This window comes from Capricornis sumatraensis, chromosome 7 (assembly GCF_032405125.1).
Source record: "Capricornis sumatraensis isolate serow.1 chromosome 7, serow.2, whole genome shotgun sequence".
NCBI lineage: Eukaryota > Metazoa > Chordata > Mammalia > Artiodactyla > Bovidae > Capricornis > Capricornis sumatraensis.
Genome location: NC_091075.1, coordinates 42,887,312 through 42,908,356, shown reverse-complemented (window position 1 = coordinate 42,908,356; position 21,045 = coordinate 42,887,312). Strand labels below are relative to the sequence as shown.

The 21,045-nt window shown below is 39.4% G+C and overlaps 1 protein-coding gene across 3 annotated transcripts in view; it reads left to right on the top strand.

Moving 5' to 3' along the window:
• The window catches only part of KCNIP4 (potassium voltage-gated channel interacting protein 4), a 242,555-nt gene that overhangs the window by 117,905 nt on the left and 103,605 nt on the right, over positions 1 to 21,045 (top strand). For 2 of the 3 annotated variants that reach the window (XM_068975025.1, XM_068975026.1), the window contains exon 2: positions 11,517 to 11,641. In XM_068975025.1, coding sequence (XP_068831126.1) covers positions 11,517 to 11,641 — 125 coding nt within the window. Of the gene's footprint in view, positions 1 to 11,516; positions 11,642 to 21,045 lie in introns of those variants that run through there. The other variant, XM_068975027.1, reaches the window with a different exon arrangement.

Below are 21,045 nucleotides of genomic sequence, written 5' to 3'. Positions count from 1 at the left end.
TTATCATAGGTGCTGAGGGTGCAACTAAGAACAAGCCAAATATAGAGCCTATCCATCAGGAACTTAAACTCTAGGGGGAAAGATGGAGCAGAGCCTGTGCAACAAGACCCCAATCATTGTTGCTCCATAGCTTTCTTCCCTGGTTCTCTGAGGTCACATCCAGCTCTTTTCCCACTTGGTGATGCAATGGGACATTCTATGATTTTTGCCAAAATTGCTACATCTCAGTTCCCTTAAGATGAGTTTTAGCACCTTCAGTTAAGAGTCATGATTACATCCAAGCTGTCTTTGGCTGCTGAGGAAAAATAGACTCAAAGAGAGACACCTCTTTACCATGAGTAAATGCTTTAAAACATGGAAAATATGTGAGGACCATTCACGAAACTGGGTCTGTGTTCCGTGAATATTACATGTAACATACATACAACTCAGTTACTTTATTCTTTGATGAACATGAGTGGGAAGCTCCAAGAGATGCTCCCAGGAGGGAATACCACCCCCTCCATCAAAAGTAATTCTTAAAAACTAGATCATTTCTGGGCTAGTCTTGTCCTAGGCTTGCCTACTCTCTTGAAATTCTGATTCCTTTGTGTATTCTTTCAATGATTAAAAGAAAGAAGTACTCTTCTCTACCAGCATTCATTTTCTTAGTGATCCCATTGAACTTATGGTCTTAAATACGACTTGCATGGCGATGACTCTGATATATACATCTTCAGCTCAGAATTCATTTCTCACCCCCAGACCTATATATCCATCTGCTCAGTTGACAGTTCTGTTCCGATGTCCTGTTTGTGACTCACTAGAGATTAAGGTCCATGGAAGCAAGGATTTTTGTCTTTTTTAATTCATTCACTTTTCCACAAGACCTTGAACAGTTCTTGGCTTCAAAGAGGCACTCAGTAAATACTAAGTGAATGAGAGAAGGAACTGTGGCTAATGTCCAGAACCATGCTAGGCATTAGTGGTAGCACAATAACTAACACAGATCTCTTGTCTCAAAATGTTCATATTACAGAAGAAATGACAGCTATTCAAGCAGGTCAATGACATACACCACCATCAGAGCTGACAGCAGACAGTTCACATGCTATATGGAAATGTGAGGAAGCTTCTTCTCTGTGAAACCCTCTGAGCTGAGCCTTCAAGAAAAAGAGAGAGATTGAGGAGGAAGAAAGGCAGATAGATGTAAAGGAGATAATGTAAGCAAAAGGATTAAACTTGATAATGCAGGCTTTGTCCACGCAATAGTAAATTATCCTAGATATTAGGTCATAAGGTATGTAGGAGGAAATGACAAGCAATAAAGCTAAGCTATTGCCTCAAATTCCATTCCAAAAAAAAATGGTCCTTATTCTCTAGTCAGTACCCAACTGGAAGAGGATAAAATCTCCCCAAGGAAGCTGTGATTTCTGGTGGATCCCATGATCAACAATTGCTCAGCACTGAATCTCTGCAAAAAAAAAAAAAAAAAAAACTGGGTGCAAATTTTGGGGCAAAGGCTTTGACAACTGATGGAATTACCCTTGCTGTGTGTTCTTGGATGAGTTTTTCAATGACCCTATACCTCAATTTAGCCATCTAAAATGGACAAAATAATGCTCATCCCAAAAGACTCTTTAATAATTAAGCGATATAATAATATTTTAAACACTATCTGCTAGGCTTTAGTTTTAAATGCTCTTTGCACATTATTTCATTTCAACCTCTTGATAGTTCTTTGTCAAGTCCTATTATTTTCCCCCTTTTGTGCATGAAGAAACTGAGGCATAAACTGACTATACGCTGTGCCCAAGGTCATATAGCTAACAGGAGTCAGAAAAGGAATTCAAACTGAAGAAGTATAGCAACAGAACCCTCATTCCTTAAGATTCTAGAATAAAGCCTCACTAGGAAGTATGCAATGGCACCCCACTCCAGTACTCCTGCCTGGAAAATTCCATGGATGGAGGAGCCTGGTGAGCTGCAGTCCATGGGGTCGCTGAAGGTTGGACACGACTGAGTGACTTCACTTTCACTTTTCACTTTCATGCATTGGAGCAGGAAATGGCAGACCACTCCAGTGTTCTTGCCTGGAGAATCCCAGGGACAGGGGAGCCTGGTTGGCTGCCGTCTCTGGGGTCGCACAGAGTCGGACACGACTGAAGTGACTTAGCAGCAGCAGCAGCAGGAAGTATACAATAACTATTAATAATCATAATTTTGTCCTTTATTGATCGATTAACATACATCAGCAATCTCTCAAAATAATTTTTTGAAACTGGAACAAATATTAACCCTAGTTAGAGATTTTTAAATGAAAGCTTGAAGTGGTAAAACATATTGTTCAGTCCCAGAATTGAGAAATAGACCCAAGAAAAAACAAAAACTTAGAGCTACTGAATAATTTCTTAGAATGAAGGGTTCTAGATACCATTTTGCTTTATCATGTGAAGGGTGGCACCAGATGTTATTGTAAATAATACTAATACAAATATAACAATAACATTACAATTGAGTATTTACTATGTTACTATATGACTAATATAATCTTAGTTAATGATGAGTCACCCTATGCTTCAATATTGGGTACAACTTGCTTATTTCCATGGCACTGAACAGATGGAAGCTCTCAGGCACAGAATGTTTTACTAACTTGTCTTTGTCACACAACAAATGTCCAGCTGACATGTCGGCTACACAGTCTAACTTTCTTTGAACCAAAAAATTATCAGTAGCATAAACCTAGAAGAAACGTAACAAAACCTAGGTCACTGCTCAGTCTTCCTAGTACTCTGTTTTAAACACAGCCATGATGGATAAATGTTTCATGGCAGAATATTACTGCTATCACTGACATGAGCTTGAAAACATTTTTCTAGTATACTGCCAAGAATTTATTATCACTAAACTTACACAAACTGCTTTTAACTCCCCTAGATAATGAATTCCATTTATTTACCTTCCACCTTCTAAAGTGACACAAAACACAGTAACATCTTACGAATTGGGCATTATATTTGGCATAAATAAAATTTCCAAATGTTTATTCCATATTATAAATGTAATATTTTTAATTAAGACGCTTTTAGAAATGTATCACCTGCATGACGTAAAATGAAGAAAGCTTGTTCCTTAATGATTAAAGATCATAATTTGGTCTCTGAGTCTTTTATTGTAACTATTATTTCAGCTTTATGTTCCCTCCTTTGTTCTCAGGTAATCAGCCATCACTTCTAGACTTCACAGTCGGTAAACTTGAGGTTAAGTCCTGACTCTATAACTTCCTATTTATATATCCCAGAAGTTATATATGAAGTTATATGTCCTTCAGAAGTTACAACATTCCTTCCAACATTGATTTCTTCATCTATAAAAACGGGGTGATGATACCTGTGCACAGAATAATCATGACGTTTAGCTTTAGTAACAAAGGAAAATAACTTTGTTTCCTACAAAGAGCCAGCCATCAGATGTCAGATAGCATTACTGCGCCTCAGGGCTCCTTTTAGTCGATGGCCCTCCTCCCGCATCCAAGTCTGCTCCTGAGGTGGAGTCAGAAACTTATTAGAATGTGAATGCCCTGAGGATGGGGAGAGTGGTCACTGAGGTGCCCAAGAGCCCTTGGTCTACAACCACTAAATTTAAGACTCTGTATTTAAATGTATACAGTTGAGGGGCTGGATTCCAGGTCACTTTCAATTCTAACATAACTCTATCTTCTGTGTAAAGCCCTTTTGCTACTAATTTTATGATTCTGGGTTGGGTGGGACATTTGTAGATGAGTAGAGCATCATCTTCCCTCATTTTCTGTAGGAGATAGAACAGCAGAATAGTAATTATGTGATCCTGGAACCAGCCCTTCCAGAGTTCATACCCTGGCTTTGCTGCTGTGTGATTGGAAGCAAGTTACTTAATCTCTTGCTGACAGTGTCTTCATCTATAGAATAGAATGTAACATCCAGAGAATGCTGATGGGGAGTTCATAAGTTATTGTGTGTAAAGTGCTTGCACAGAACAAATGCTATAAAAGTGCTTTGCTATTATTATTAGACTTTTAGGTTGTCCTGAAAGTTTATCAAGGAGATAAAGGAGAAAGTTTATCAAGGTTCAGAAGAAACTCTTATTGGGGCATTTTTAATTTAGTGAATTATGATGGGCTATCATTTTTTATCTCTTTTTCACTACTTTTTAAATTTTCTCTTTGATCATAGTCTGTCTCAGCTGTTGACTTTCCAAACTAGTATATCTACCTTTTTGGTATGTCTCTATGTGAAAGTTCAATCACAGTTCTTGTTCCTTTTCCCGCTACCTCAGGATTTCTATTGTAGATTTTTTTTTCCTCTGTGTATAATGACTGTCAATATTTATTTCCCTTGTTTACCTAAAAAAAAAAAAAAAAAACAGACCTTACCACCTATGGAACAATAGCTCCTATCATAAGGGGCTATTTATGACTGACTGCAGTAATATTATGGTTCTTGCTAATAACAAGCATTCCAATTAGGTGATTATATTTTAAAATCTAAGCTTGTTTGAAGAGTTATTTGTGTTTATAAAAAAGGTAGAGACAATCCATTCATAAGTGCTGTGAGAAATAGCTCCAGCAATTTTCCTCTGAGTAGTTATGTTTTATAAGTGATTGAATTCAATCATGAAATTGCAAGGCAATTCAAGTTCACCTGGAATGGAAACTGCAATGTTATTGCCGACAACCACCTCTAACAGAGGACATTCAACATAATTGACTGTTTTCAAGATACTTTTCATTTTCCATGTGATATATGAATATTGAATAGGATAAAGTGCTAATTATAAAGGGCTTTTTGTGTCCTAGCATGCTTTTAGGCTCAGAATTGAAGTAATGCTTGGCCAGCTAACAAAAATGTGTGGATGCTAATTGTTCAGGGTGGTCTGGGAAGTGCTATGACCCCCACACTGCTTCAGATCGATAGATTGTTTCCTGTTGTGGGCTGTGCATGATTAACTTCGAGATAATCACGTTTATACTCTCCTTGTGCACCAGAAAATAGCTCCCAATAGGTGGGTGGGTGAATGGTTGTGACGACAGGAAGAGTCCAGAGGGCTCCCAAGCCTTCACTTTCCTGAGATTAAGCATTTAAAGTTGGCAAAATGTAAAAAGGGGCTTTAGGGCCTGACCCAGGTTTGAACTCTCCATCCAGAGAAATTAAATGATAAAACATGAAAGAAGATGGCTAAGTGTCATCCCAGCTCACCTGCTATCACCTGCTGTGCAAACCTAAGCCAATTCCATAAGCCCTGAAACTGCTGCTGCTGCTGCTGCTAAGCCGCTTCAGTGTGTCCGACTGTGTGTGACAACATAGACGTCATCCCACCAGGCTCCTCCGTCCATGGGATTTTCCAGGCAAGAGTACTGGAGTGGGTTGCCATTGCCTTCTCCAAAACCCCAAAACTAAGTTTCCTCACATGGTTACAATTCCAATCACTTTGAGCACTGGGAGTCATGGAACTAAGGAACAGAACAGAATGCTGAGTATATGGCATCTTATCTATGCTTGGACAGGTTTTTAAAGGAGAGAGGGAAGAAAGAAATTACATAGATGTCATGAAGATTAGCTTTGGAAAGCTCCTCCCAGGCAGCTTTATCTTTATCCCAATGTGTCAGTCTTGAATGAGCTTCCCCGGTGGCCCAGCAGTAGAGAACCCACCTGCAGTGCAGGAGACTCAGGAGACATGGGTTCGATCGCTGTGTGGGAAGATCTCCTGGAGGAGCGCATGGCAATCCACTCCAGTATTCTTGCCTGGAGAATCCCATGGACAGAGGAGCCTGGCGGGCTACACTCCAGTGGATTGCAAAGAGTCGGATACAACTGAAGCGACTGAGCATGCACACACACATCAGACTTAAATACTAAACATCTCCCTCTTATTCTGGAAGTTCTCAGGATCCGTTTCTAATGCTATAGTAAAGAATCTTCCAGAATCTCTTAGTAGAAAGCTAAAACCTGGAGCAAAATTAGTTAAATCCTCTTCCAATGTGTCACTGGATGAAGCTTCAAAATAGTTAATAACAATGTAATTTTAGAAGGTAATCATCCTCATCGTGATGTTATTGCCATACAGATCAGATCACTTTTAAGCTAATCTAATAAAGGACAAACACTAGGTGCAAAGGCTCAGAAGATATTTTTATAAATGAGATAAAGCAATATAAGTCAAGTCAGTTGAATTTTTTGCTAGACAAATCAATTTCAGCTCAGATAGAATTCTAAGTTTTAGTATTTATGATTTTTCATGATAAAAATGGATATGTTTTTTAGAGAAGGGTCATGCTATGTTGAGAAATGGACCTTCTATTGACAGACCCACTACGATTAGGATGCTTCAAGTAGTTATTCATTGATCTCACATGGAGCATTTTTAGTCTGCCAAATTATATGTCGTTGGGCTCATCAGAAGTCTGGCAGGTCTCAGGTAGAAGAACATGCCAACAGTCTCACAATGTTCCCTGCTATGATAAGGCAAGGGCTCATCTCTGAACCAACTTCTTGGAAGAAGTGACATTATTCTTCATAAAAAGGTTTTATTTCAGCATTACAAACTTTGTTTATAAATGTGTGTCTGAGGAAGGCAGGCTTCACACTCAGATTTGTTTGTAAAGCAAGATGTTCTATAGTTAGTTCCTGGGAATATGGTTCAACCTTGGATAGAGTCAAATTTATGTAATTATGAATCAGGCTGTAGTAAGCTTCTACTGTAGTTTAAGAGAAGTTGCAAGACGTAAGAGAAAGAGACTTATTTTTAAAACTCATACTATTGTTTCTGGGGGCTTCCCTGGGGGCTAAGAAGGAAAAGAATCTGCCGGCAATGCGGACTTGGGTTTGACCCCTGGGTAGGCATGATTCCCGGGAGAAGTAAATGGCTACCCACTCTAGCATTCTTGCCTGGAGAATTCCATGGAGAGAGGAACCTGGCAGGCTACAGTCATGGGGCACAAACAGTCGGACACAACTGAAAGACTAACACACTCACTGTTGTTTCCAGGTGATTTGAATTCCAGTTTCTAGCCCAACTGTGTCATGGCCTGAGGGGACAGTTGACTCAGACATAGGATATCCTTGGTCCTAAGAGACTAAAGTGTAAGGAACAAAAAGTAAAAAGAGACAGAGAAGCTCAAGGGTATCTGGGTTTGGGAATCTGTCATCTGATTAAAAACAGATCTGTTAGAAGACACGTGAGTTAAAACACTAGTTGTATTCAATTTGCCAGGATGCAAAAGCACTGTTGAATAAGCAGCGCTACTCTCACAGCAAGGCTCCTGCATAGTCAGAAGCCTAGAGATGATTAAAGGGACCAGAGTGCCACCTGCTTCTTGTTTCGTGCCCAAATAAACCATCCAGCCTAACTGAACCCAGATTACTCACTGGTAAAATATGGGATAGCATCATCGGCTCAACGGACATCAGTTTGATCAAACTCCAGGAGATAGTGGAAGACAGAGGAAGAGAGTGGAAGACAGTCCACCAGGGCCTGGTGGGCTGTAGTCCATGGGGTCGCAGAGTCCTACTTGACTTAGCAACTGAACAACAACAACAAAATACAGGAAAGCAAACAACATTTTGTGTTCTTTTCAGCTCTGCGATCCCATCACTTCCAAACTTTATTCTACGTGTTTCTAATCAGCAAGGCATCAACCACCACCACAGTGATCTCCTCAAGGCACCCAGGCATGTTTTCCCAGAGCACTGGGTTTCCATGGCTGCTTGGTTTCTGATTTAGACTACTTTGTCTCCAAGGTTTTTAACTAAGATATATAACTGTTGCTATCTCTTAAAACAGCATATTACTAAGCTCATGATCTTTTGACATTAAAAAGTTGGAGATCAAATCCCAACTCTGTCACTTAGTAGCTACGTGATCTTGAATAAGTTAGTTAATCTCTGTGTTGTTCAGTCGCTCAGTCGTGTCCAGCTCTTTGACTGCAGCATGCTAGGCCTCCCCTGTCCCTCACCATCTCCTGGAGTTCACTCAGTTCATGTCCATTGAATCACTGATCCCACTCCATCATCTCATCTTCTTCTGCCCTTTTCTTGTTTTGCCGTCAGTCTTTCCCAGCATCAGGGTCTTTTCCAGTGAGTCGGTTGTTCACATCAGGTTCGAATCTCTGTGAGTCCCTTTCTATTCCATGTAAAATAAAGACAATAATATATGTCTCACAAGATTTTTTGTTGGTATTCAAACGACATAAAATATGCCAGGCTTAGAGCAAAAGCTCTCTGGAGAACGGAGGTTCTTTTTAATAATCTCATCAGAATGTTTAAAAAATTGGACTTTAGGGTTCTAGAGACAGTCTGAACTTGAACAAGTTACTTAGGTGCATATATTAGCTCCAGCTGCCATAACAAAATGCCTTAGACTGTGTGGTTTAAACAACAGAAGTTAGCTTCTCACAATTCTGGAGGCTGGAAGTCCAAAATCAAGGTGCCAGTCAGGTTGGTTCCTCCTGAGGCCTCCCTCCTTGGTTTGTAGATGGCTGCCTTCTCACCAAGTCCTCACGTGGGCTTTCCTTTGTGCCTGTGTATCCCTGCTATCTTTCTCTCTTCTTGTAAAGAAACAGTTCATAGTGCATTAGAGCCCCAGCCTTATGACATCTTTGAACTTTAATTATGTTCTTAAAGGTCATACTTCCAAATTCAGTCATATTGTAGGGGTCATAATTTAACCCATAACAAGAACAGAAAGTCAGATTGCAGTATATTAAAAACAGAAGCCTGGCGTGCTGCAGTCTATGGGGTGGCAGAGGTAGACACGACCTATCGAGTGAACAAAAAGAACAGGAGGGAGAAAACAGACCTGGTAGATTTAGTTCACTTCTCAGTTGACAGTGCAGGAAAGGAGAGGAGAAAAAAATGCTATTCTTAATCAGTGGTATTTCTCTTGGTATTGAGAGAGTTTGGCAAAAAAAAAAAAAAAAAATTTTGGCATCGAAGGCGGGTATAAATTCAACCCCTGTCGTTTCTTCTATGTGACACTGGGACACACATTTCTTCACCTCTATGAGACTCATTATCAGACTATGTAAAAAATGGACAATTCTACCTCATTGTGGAGTTATTGTGAGGATTAGAATTATATCAGCAGAGCACCTAGCCCATCTCTTGGGACTTAATGAATTCTAAGTAGTGTATTAAAAGGGCTTCCCTGGTAGCTCAACTGGTAAAGAATCTGCCTGCATTGCAGGAGACCTAGGTTCGATCCCTGGGTTGGGACGGTCCCCTGGAGGAGGTCATGGCAACCCACTCTAGTATTCTTGCTTGGAGAATCCCCAGGGACAGAGGAGCCTGGCGGGCTACAGTCCATGGGGTCACAAAAGTTGGACACGACTGAGCGACTAAGCACAGCACAGTGAGTTAAAAGAAAACAACCAAAGCACATGCTTTTAAACAGTGGTTGAGTCACATTGTGAATTTCCCAGTCCTTTTTGGAGTCATGTTATGCTCTCTGCAGAGCTTGCCTCCAGGAATCCGAGTTTGATTAGGTTAGGTGGTGCTGCTGCTATAACTTATCATATGCTGGTGATTGCTGATGATTTCAGGTATGTTTTTAGAGCTTGTCAGCTTTCTAGAAATAAAAACAACCCTTTGGCAAGTAGGAGTCATTAAGAAGTGAGGTACCAGTCAGCTAAGTAAATGAGAGTCCGCAGGCAGACTCTTCAAGTATGATGTTTTGAATATCGCGTGTGATGCTCATCATCACACTTAGTTCACTTACTTACACTGATCCTCTGGGTCTTTTGTCTCAGTCTCAGCATCTGTAAATCTGCATCAGCTGGAGGGAGAAACCAGGTTGATAGTGTGGTTCAACTTGCTGTGTGGTTGCAAAGGTTGAGAAGTTAATGTTTTTTTTGTTTCTTTCCAGTGGAAGAGTCTTTGGGTCCAGAGGACGTTATGCTATGATTGAGAGACTGCTCAGAAAATCTAATTAAAATTTCCTCTACTTTTGCCCAGGCTATGTTTCTCAGAAAAATGCATACAGAACATTATGATTCCAAACAACACATTCAAGATCCACCAACTGTCCACTAACCTCAGTTTGAGAAATAGTTTTCCAGAAGGCAGCTAAGGTTCAAAGGGCTCCAGAGGAATGGAAACTTTAGTAGCAACATAATTTATTTCTTGATTCACTCATTCTTTAATTCCATATGAAGATTTTAGCAGAGGTTCCTTGTGGAGAGAAGGGGTTCAATGAATAAAAACCCTTTGGGGTCAATGGGTTAAACAAAGATAAATAGAACCCTTTGTTGAAAATTCTCCAGTGTTTTGTTCTGAAACAGCATTAAACTTTACAGAATCTCCCAAGTTTACATGGACACAAAATTCTTTTTTTGTGTAGAGAATCTTTGGGAAATTATATGTATATATAATTCACAAAGCAAAGTACAATATTTTAGCATTTATCCATAAGTATGGATTCCCTTGGCTGCACAGTGGGGTATAGCCAGAAGCTCCCCTTGGCTCCAGTCCATCCCATGTGAAGGCTGGGTTTATGCCAGTCACACCAGCAGTGGAGTCCTTTACTCACTTCAGCACCTAATCTGATTGAACTATTTGTAGCCCCTGGCAAAATACTTGATTTTAATGGAAACTTCAGAGTGTATTAGTGGAGTCCTGCCTCATAGTTGCATGATACAAGTGTGGTACTGACTGTTATTAAACAAAATTCCATTTTTATCACTAGTACTTTATATATACAGGGCTTCCCTGGTGGCTCAGGCAAAAAAATTCTGCCTGCAATGTCGGAGATCCAGGTTCAATCCCTGGATCAGGGTGATCCTCTGGAAAAGAAAATGACAACCTTCTCCAGTATTCTTGCCTGGGCAATCCCACAGACAGAGGAACCTGGTGGGCTACAGCTCATGGGGTCACAAGAGTGTGTATATATGGATCTATATATAAGTGTGTATATATATATGTATATATGTATCTTAAAAACCTCAAATGTGTTTTGAGGTTTTAAGATTGTTCATAATGTTTACACTTTTCAATCTATATTGTAAAAATGTTCATATTGTGATATTTAATGACTAGAAGGAGAAGGCAATGGCACCCCACACCAGTACGCTTGCCTGGAAAATGCTATGGATGGAGGAGCCTGGTAGGCTGCAGTCCATGGGGCCGCTAAGAGTCGGATACAACTGAGCGACTTCACTTTCACTTTTCACTTTCATCTACTGGAGAAGGAAACAGCAACCCACTCCAGTGTTCTTGCCTGGAGAATCCCACGGACGGGGGAGCCTGGTGGGCTGCCATCTATGGGGTCGCACAGAGTCGGACACGACTGAAGTGACTTAGCAGCAATGACTAGAAAGTTTGAAAAAATATGCTATAGAATTAGCTTAATACTGTATATCCTGGGAAATATTATTGGCAGTATGAGAATCCTTCCTGTGGAACTGTCACAAATATCCAGTAAGCATCTCATTCCATTTCCCTGTTTGTTGTGAATACCCATTGGTGAGCAGTGACTGTTCTTAAGACTTTGGTTTTCCTCCACAGACAGCGTGGAAGATGAACTGGAAATGGCCACCGTCAGACATCGGCCCGAGGCTCTCGAGCTTCTGGAAGCCCAGAGCAAATTTACCAAGAAGGAGCTCCAGATTCTTTACAGAGGATTTAAGAATGTAAGAACTTTCTTTCTGACTTTACCTTCACACAGTTCTCAGAGGATCATTGAGAAATGAGAGGGAAAAGTAAAAAAATGTGCAGTTCTGTGATATCTCAGCATATGTACACTTCTTATCAATCTTTTCTACATATGAAAATTGTCAATATCCATTTGGACTTTGATTCACTTTGGTACACTATCGCTGATACGATCAAACAAGGATGAGTACAGAAGAAAAGTGTACTCAATTCAACTCCTAGTTGGGATTTTCTTTTTCCCTTTCAGTTATATTGTCATAATTTCCATAAGCTCTAACATCTGTAAGTTTAGTTGTGTGTAGATTGGGGCCCATCAAAAACCTCTGTTCCTGGCATTGGAGAAAAGTCATGATAAGTTTGATAGTTTCTGAAAGACCATGTCACCCGTGGCTCTGGACCACAGGTGTCTGTAGGTCTCTGTTTCTGGTTCTCTATGATCCAGGTAGACCTATCCTGCTTCCTCCTGAATGGAGCATCTTCAAGAGCTGTGATTTTCCTTGCACACCAAAGGGCGAGGGTGAGAGTCAACAAGTGGACTGGGCAATCTGCCAAGCACACAGTCTTAGGGATGCCTTGCTATGTGCTTAGCATTAAGCTAAATACTGCTGGTTATGAATAGGGAGAGAACACTTGCTGTCAAGAAGTTATTTGAAAGTAATTCATCCTGCAAAGTAGTAAATGGTCTTATATTAAATGGCATATGCAGCCCAACAGGTATTCCATTCTTACATGTTTATAAGCCATAGTTACATATGCTACAGGTGCCTCTTGGGAACTAGATGAAATTGCTTTGATTCCTCCTCATATCTTCTCCCTTACAGTCCCCATTCCATGGTTTGTAGGAATCTACAGTGTCCAAAGATTTCCAATGATGCCAGCCTCTTTCAATCTGTCCATCTCAATGCTCTCTCTGTCCAACCTCATGCAGATGAAAAACCCTGCCTCTTCTAGGGTATTCACACAAAAATTTACCTAGAGAATTTGTAAAACTAGTTGCCTTTTCAGAATATTTGTATAAGGATCCAACATGCATATTGCATGCAACTTTCCACTATTATTCTCTCTGAATCCATGGGTTCTTTCTCTATCCCATTTCTGCTCCTCACCACTCTCTTTGCCTGCGCTTCCTAAATGTTTCCTTCCATTGCTTCTGAAATGCAGCTCTTCTGATGGCCTTTGTGGGGATGGACTAGGGTGGAGAGGAAGACTATACAATGGAACTAGGTGCTTACCCCACACAAGCAGGACTTATACATTGTAATATATAATCTATCAAGATGATGCACACAAATAAACAGGCATAAAGAGAAAGGGGCTTTGAAAATTAGGCTCAAGAATTATTAGTTATGCCTAGGCTACACCAGAGAGTGAAGTAAAATAAAGTCGCTCACTCGTGTCCAACTCTTTGCGACCCCATGGACTGTAGCCTGCCAGGCTCCTCTGTCCATGGGATTTTCCAGTCAAGAGCACTGGAGTGGGCTGCCATTTCCTTCTCCAGGGGATCCTCCCAACCCAGGGAACAAACCCAGGTCTCCAGCATTGCAGACAGACGGTTTACCGTCTGAGCCAGCAGGGAAGCCACACCAGAGAGAGGAAGAAGTTGCTATGGGTCAGTTGCACTGACCACTGACATCAGCAAACCACTGAATGGCTGAGGACAGGAAGAGAAGAGGTGAAAACGACCAAGTCTGGGATGAAAGTAAATGCTAAGTTAAAGCTCATCACAGAACAAAACTTCAAAGGCATTCCTGTGAACATCCAAACTTCCTTGTTCCAGATGAGAGATCTTGTGATAAATAGCTTTTATTTTTTTTTTATTTGCAACTGTGGATTACGCATCAGATGCAAAATTGTTGTCAAACAGAGAACTAACCTCTCAGCATCCCTGCATTCCTCCACTACGTCTGTGTTGTCAGTTCACTGCCTTCAGTGTAGGGCTCTCCATTTGGGGTTCCATTGCCTTTCATACCATTTGTTGCAAATTGGAATCACGATTACTGCCACCATCAACCTTCAGAGCCAGCATCTCTGCAGTCTGTCCTCTACAAGTGACACTTCATGAAACATTGGCCAGGCTCTGAAGCCTGCATTATTTTCATTGCTTTGTTTTATTTTTTTTCTTTGCCTGCCTGTCTTTTTTATTTGCTCCCCTTCCCTCTCTTTTCATCCCCTTTTCCTATCCTCGTGATCCTTTCTCTATTTCTTCATTCTTCCAATCTCTCCTTTTAGTTCCTTTATCTCTTCTTCATGTCAATTCTTGTCTCCTTATTTTCACTTCTTCCCCTTCCTTCCTGTCTTTATTTCTTCTATTCTTTCTTCATATCTTTCTTTTCCCTCCATCCCATGAGATAAATATCCAAAAGATCTGAATGTGCCTAAAGCATATTTTATATAATTCTTTAAATGAATGGGCTTCATAGTTTGCTCAAAATATTACTAATCAATGTCTCTGATAAATAAAAGAAAAGTGACCCTTTAATTTTCATTCATTTTCTTATAGTCAGAGTACAAATCAAATGTGGTCTAAAATATAGCAAGAGAGGCTTAAAGCAGCACACTCTTATTTTACAGAATGACAGCAATCTGAACTAGCTTAGCATCAGAGAAAGGAAATTAACCACCCTTGGGTTCCTGAACACCAATTATCTCAAGTCCTTAAGATCAAAAAGTCATTTCCATGTCATTAATTGAGATATTCATTCTCTTTTTGAAAAGACAACCTATAGTATGGGAGAAAATATTTGCAAGTCGTATACATAATAATGAATATGTATCCATACTATATAAAGAAATCTTACAACTCAATCCAAAAACAAGAGAAACACGATTTAAAAATGGGCAAAGGAGTTGAATAGACCTTTCTCCTAAGAAGATGTACAAATAGCCAATGAGCACATGAGAAGGAATTGAACATAATTAGTTTCAAAAAAATGAAAATCAAAGTCACAGTTAGATACCACTACATGCTCATTGGGATCTCTACAATAAAACAGATAAAAACAAGTAGGGAGAAGTTGGAAGCCAGATAGAATGCTGGTTGGAGTATAAAATAGTACAGCTGCTTTCCAAAACAATATGGCAGGTTCTCAGAAATTAAATAAGAGTGACCATATGACCCAGAAATTCCTCTCCTAAGTATATGCTCCCAAAGATATAAAAACTTATGTATACTCAAAAAAACTTGTATATGATGTTCACTGTAGCATTAATCATAATTGGCCAATAAGTACAAACAATAGAAATATTCATGAACTGAAAAGTGAATAAATAAATATGCTGCATTCATACAATAACAGTTTTTCAATAATAATAAAAAATGAAATACATCATGGGTGAGCCTTTAAAATATTTTTTTAAGTCAAAGAAGCCAGTCATAAAGAACAATATGAAGTATGATTGCATTTATGTAAAATGCTGAGAAAAGATAAATAGAAAGTGTGTTTGCAGGGGTGTGGCATCAGGGTTTCTCATTTGGATGATTAAAACAGTCTTAAGAATTCTTAAGTTGTGTTGATGGTGGCCACACTTTTGTGAATACTAAATATCACTGGAATATTCATGTTCAAGGAGCTATTGTATGATTTGTAAATTACATTCCAATAAAGCTATTAAAATTGATATAAGTAAATAAATTAATTGTATAACATTTAGGTCCATGTCAGATATTCCAATAATCCCAAAGCTTCTCTGGAAATGACTGAGTCCTGTAAATGTTGGCATGTCATGTGGAGGGATGATAACTGTATTACTTGTGTGATAACACAGGAAAATAAGTCAAAGTTCTATTCCTGCAACAACCCATAGCCCAGTACAAGAGGCTGTCCAACACTAGGTTGTTGTCCAGTCGCTCAGTCGTGTCTGACTCTTTACCATCCCATGGACTGCAACACACTAAGCTTCCCTGTCCTTCACCGTCTCCTGGAGTTTGCTCAAATTCATGTCCATTTAGTCAGTGATGCCATCCAACCATCTCATCTTCTGTCATCCCCTTCTCCTCCTGACTTCAGTCTTTCCCAACATCAGGGTCTTCCAGTGAGTCTCTTTGCATCAGGTGGCCAAAGTACTAGATCTTCAGCTTCAGAATCAGTCCTTCCAATGAATATTTAGGATTGATTTTCTTTAGGATAGACTGGTTGGATCTCCTTGTAGTCCAAGGGACTCTCAAGAGACTTCTCCAGCACCACAGTCTGAAGGCATCATTTCTCCAGTGCTCAGCTTTCTTTATGGTCCAGCTCTCAAAGTATGTGTCTGCTTTCTGATAGGCTGTCTAGATTTGATTTTCTTTCCAGGAGCAATTCTCTTTTAATTTCATGGCTGCAGTCACTATCAGCGGTGATTTTGGAGGCCAAGAAAATAAAGTCTCTTACTGTTTCCATTATTTCTCCATCTATTTGTCATGAAGTGATCATACTAAATTATTTATCTTAAGGACTATGAAAGAATTTCTTCCAACTTTTACTGTCATCCTACCTACACTACTACATTGCTCCTCCACAATCACTAGCAAACTTCCTGCATTCTAATGAGCCCCCTGCAATAATTCATGAAGAGGTTGCATGTAATCAGGTTAGACATCTCAGAGCTTTCCAAGCCTAATCTGCCTGTCTTTGACCAGACATTCTCTGCCATCCCTTCTGCATACATGATCCTAACAGCACTCAGTCCCTCACGTCTGTTCAGGATCTCATGCCTTTTATTAAAACTTGCTCAGGGACTTTGCTCCTGAAATTTTTACTCCTCTCCCCTGAACCATCAGCTACTCCTTCTATATTAGAACATTCTCCAATGTGGAGTTCAGTTCAGTTCAGTCACTCAGTTGTGTCTGACTCTGAGGACCCTATGAATTGCAGCACACCAGGCCTCCCTGTCCATCACCAACTCCCAGAGTCACTCAAACTCACGTCCATAGAGTCGGTGATGCCATCCAGCCATCTCATCCTCTGTCGTCCCCTACTCCCCCTGCCCCCAATCCCTCGCAGCATCAGAGTCTTTTCCAATGAGTCAGCTCTTCGCATGAGGTGGGCAAAGTATTGGAGTTTCAGCTTCAGCATCATTCCTTCCAAAGAAGACCCAGGACTGATCTCCTTTAGAATGGACTGGTTGGATCTCCTTGCAGTCCAAGTGACTCTCAAGAGTCTTCTTCAACACCACAGTTCAAAAGCATCAATTCTTCAGCACTCAGCTTTCTTCACAGTCCAACTCTCACATCCATACATGACCACTGGAAAAACCGTAGCTTTGACTAGATGGACTTTGTCGTCAAAGTAATGTCTCTGCTTTTGAATATGCTGTCTAGGGTTGGTCATAATTTTCCTTCCAAGGAGTAAGTGTCTTGCAATTTCATGGTTGCAATCACCATCTGCAGTGATTTTGGAGCCCCCTAAAATAAAGTCTGCCTCTGTTTCCACTGTTTCCCCAACTATTTCCCATGAAGTGATGGGACCAGATGCCATGATCTTCATTTTCTGAATGTTGAGCTTTAAGCCAACATTTTCTTTTTATAATATGAATTTATTTATTTTAATTGGGAGGTTAATTACTTTACAATATTGTATTGGTTTTGCCATACATCAACATGAATCTGCCACAGGTATACACGTGTTCCCCATCCTGAACCCCCCTCCCTCCTCCCTCCCCATACCATCCCTCTGGGTCGTCTCAGTGCACCAGCCCCAAGCATCCAGTATCATGCATCAAACTTCGACTGGCGATTCATTTCATACATGATATTATACATGTTTCAATGCCATTCTCCCAAATAATCCCACCTTCTCCCTCTCCCATAGAGTCCAAAAGACTGTTCTATACATCTGTGTCTCTTTTGCAATCTCGCTTACAGGGTTATTGTTACTATCTTTCTAAATTCCAGATATATGCATTAGTATACTGTATTGGTGTTTTTCTTTCTGGCTTACTTCACTCTGTATAATAGGCTCCAGTTTCATCCACCTCATTAGAACTGATTCAAATGTATTCTTTTTAATGGCTGAGTAATACTCCATTGTGTATATGTACCACAGCTTTCTTATCCATTCATCTGCTGATGGATATCTAGGTTGCTTCCATGTCCTGGCTATTATAAACAGTGCTGCGATGAACATCGGGGTACACGTGTCTCTTTCAATTCTGGTTTCCTCGGTGTGTATGCCCAGCAGTGGTGTTGCTGGGTCATAAGGCAGTTCTATCTCTAGTTTTTTAAGGAAATCTCCACACTGTTCTCCGTACTGGTCGTACTAGTTTTCATTCCCACCAACAGTGTAAGAGGATTCCCTTTTCTCCACACACTCTCCAGCATTTATTGCTTGTAGACTTTTGGATTGCAGCCATTCTGACTGGAGTGAAAGGGTACCTCATTGTGATTTTGATTTGCATTTCTCTGATAATGAGTGATGTTGAGCATCTTTTCATGTGTTTGTTAGCCATCTGCATGTCTTCTTTGGAGAAATGTCTATTTAGTTCTTTGGCCCATTTTTTGATTGGGTCATTTATTTTTCTGGAATTGAGCTGCAGAAGTTGCTTGTATATATTTGAGATTAGTTGTTTGTCAATTGCTTCATTTGCTATTATTTTCTCCTTTTCTGAAGGCTGTCTTTTCACCTTGCTTATAGTTCCCTTTGTTGTGCAGAAGCTTTTTAGTTTAATTAAGTCCCATTTGTTTATTTTCGCTTTTATTTCCAATATTCTGGGAGGTGGGTCATAGAGGATCCTGCTGTGATTTATGTCAGAGAGTGTTTTGCCTATGTTCTCCTCTAGGAGTTTTATAGTTTCTGGTCTAACATTTAGATCTTTAATCCATTTTGAGTGTATTTTTGTGTATGGTGTTAGAAAGTGTTCTAGTTTCATTCTTTTACAAGTGGTTGACCAGTTTTCCCAGCAACACTTGTTAAAGAGAGTGTCTTTAATCCATTGTATATTCTTGCCTCCTTTGTCAAAGATAAGGTGTCCATAGGTGCATGGATTTATCTCTGGGCTTTCTATTTTGTTCCATTGGTCTATATTTCTGTCTTTGTGCCAGTACCATACTGTCTTGATGACTGTGGCTTTGCAGTAGAGCCTAAAGTCAGGCAGCTTGATTCCTCCAGTTCCATTCTTCTTTCTCAAGATTGCTTTGGCTATTCGAGGTCTTTTTGTGTTTCTGTACAAATTGTGAAATTATTTGTTCTAGCTGTGTGAAAAAATGCCGTTGGTAGTTTGTTAGGGATTGCATTGAATCTATAGATTGCTTTGGGTAGTATCCTGATTGTCACTATATTGATTCTTCCAATCCACGAACATGGTATATTTCTCCATCTATTAGTGTCCTCTTTGATTTCTTTCATCAGTGTTTTATAGTTTTCTATATATAGGCCTTTAGTTTTTTAGGTAGATATATTCCTAAGTATTTTATTCTTTTTGTCACAGTGGTGAATGGAATTGTTTCATTAATTTCTCTTTCTATTTTCTCATTATTAGTGTATAGGAATAAAAGGAATTTCTGTGTATTGATTTTATATCCTGCAACTTTACTATATTCATTGATGAGCTCTAGTAATTTTCTGGTGGAGTCTTTAGGGTTTTCTATGTAGAGGATCATGTCACCTGCAAACAGTGAGAGTTTTACTTCTTCTTTTCCAATTTGGATTCCTTTTATTTCTTTTTCTGCTCTGATTGCTGTGACCAAAACTTCCAAAACTATGTTGAATAGTAGTGGTGAAAGTGGGCAGCCTTGTCTTGTTCCCAACTTTAGGGGAAATGCTTTTACTATTTCACCATTGAGGATAATTTTTGCTGTGGGTTTGTCATATATAGCTTTTATTATGTTGAGGCATGTTCCTTCTATTCCTGCTTTCTGGAGAGTTTTTATCATAAATGGATGTTGAATTTTGTCAAAGGCTTTCTCTGCATCTATTGAGATAATCATATGGCTTTTATTTTTCAATTTGTTAATGTGGTATATTATATTGATTGATTTGCGGATATTGAAGAATCCTTGCATCCCTGGGATAAAGCCCACTTGGTCATGGTGTATGATCTTTTTAATGTGTTGTTGGATTCTGATTGCTAGAATTTTGTTAAGGATTTTTGCATCTATGTTCATCAGTGATATTGGCCTGTAGTTTTCTTTTTTTGTGGCATCTTTGTCAGGTTTTGGTATTAGGGTGATGGTGGCCTCATAGAATGAGTTTGGGAGTTTACCTTCCTCTGCAATTTTCTGGAAGAGTTTGATTAGGATAGGTGATAGCTCTTCTCTAAATTTTTGGGAGAATTCAGCTGTGAAGCCGTCTGGACCTGGGCTTTTGTTTGCTGGAAGATTTCTGATTACAGTTTCAGTTTCCATGCTTTTGATAGGTCTGTTAAGATTTTCTATTTCTTCCTGGTTCAGTTTTGGAAAGTTGTACTTTTCTAAGAATTTGTCCATTTCTTCCACATTGTCCATTTTATTGGCATATAATTGCTGATAGTAGTCTCTTGTGATCCTTTGTATTTCTGTGTTGTCTGTTGTGATCTCTCCATTTTCATTTCTAATTTTATTGATTTGATTTTTCTCCCTTTGTTTCTTGATGAGTCTGGCTAACGGTTTGTCAATTTTATTTATCCTTTCAAAGAACCAGCTTTTGCCTTTGTTGATTTTTGTTATGGTCTCTTTTGTTTCTTTTGCATTTATTTCTGCCCTAATTTTTAAGATTTCTTTCCTTCTGCTAACCCTGGGGTTCTTCATTTCTTCCTTTTCTAGTTGCTTTAGGTGTAGAGTTAGGTTATTTATTTGACTTTTTTCTTGTTTCTTGAGGTATGCCTGTATTGCTATGAACTTTCCCCTTAGCACTGCTTTTACAGTGTCCCACAGGTTTTGGGTTGTTGTGTTTTCATTTTCATTCGTTTCTATGCATATTTTGATTTCTTTTTTGATTTCTTCTGTGATTTGTTGGTTATTCAGCAGTGTGTTGTTCAGCCTCCATATGTTGGAATTTTTAATAGTTTTTCTCCTGTAATTGAGATCTAATCTTACTGCATTGTGGTCAGAAAAGATGCCTGTAGGGATTTCAATTTTTTTGAATTTATCAAGGCTAGATTTATGGCCCAGGATGTAATCTATCCTGGAGAAGGTTCTGTGTGTGCTTGAGAAAAAGGTGAAATCCATTGTTTTGGGGTGAAATGTCCTATAGATATCAATTAGGTCTATTGTATCATTTAGAGTTTGTGTTTCCTTGCTAATTTTCTGTTTAGTTGATCTATTCATAGGCATGAGTAGGGTATTAATGTCTCCCACTATTATTGTGTTATTGTTAATTTCCCCTTTCATACTTGTTAGCATTTGTCTTACATATTGTGGTGCTCCTATGTTGAGTGCATATATATTCATAATGGTTATATCTTCTTCTTGGATTGGTCCTTTGATCATTAT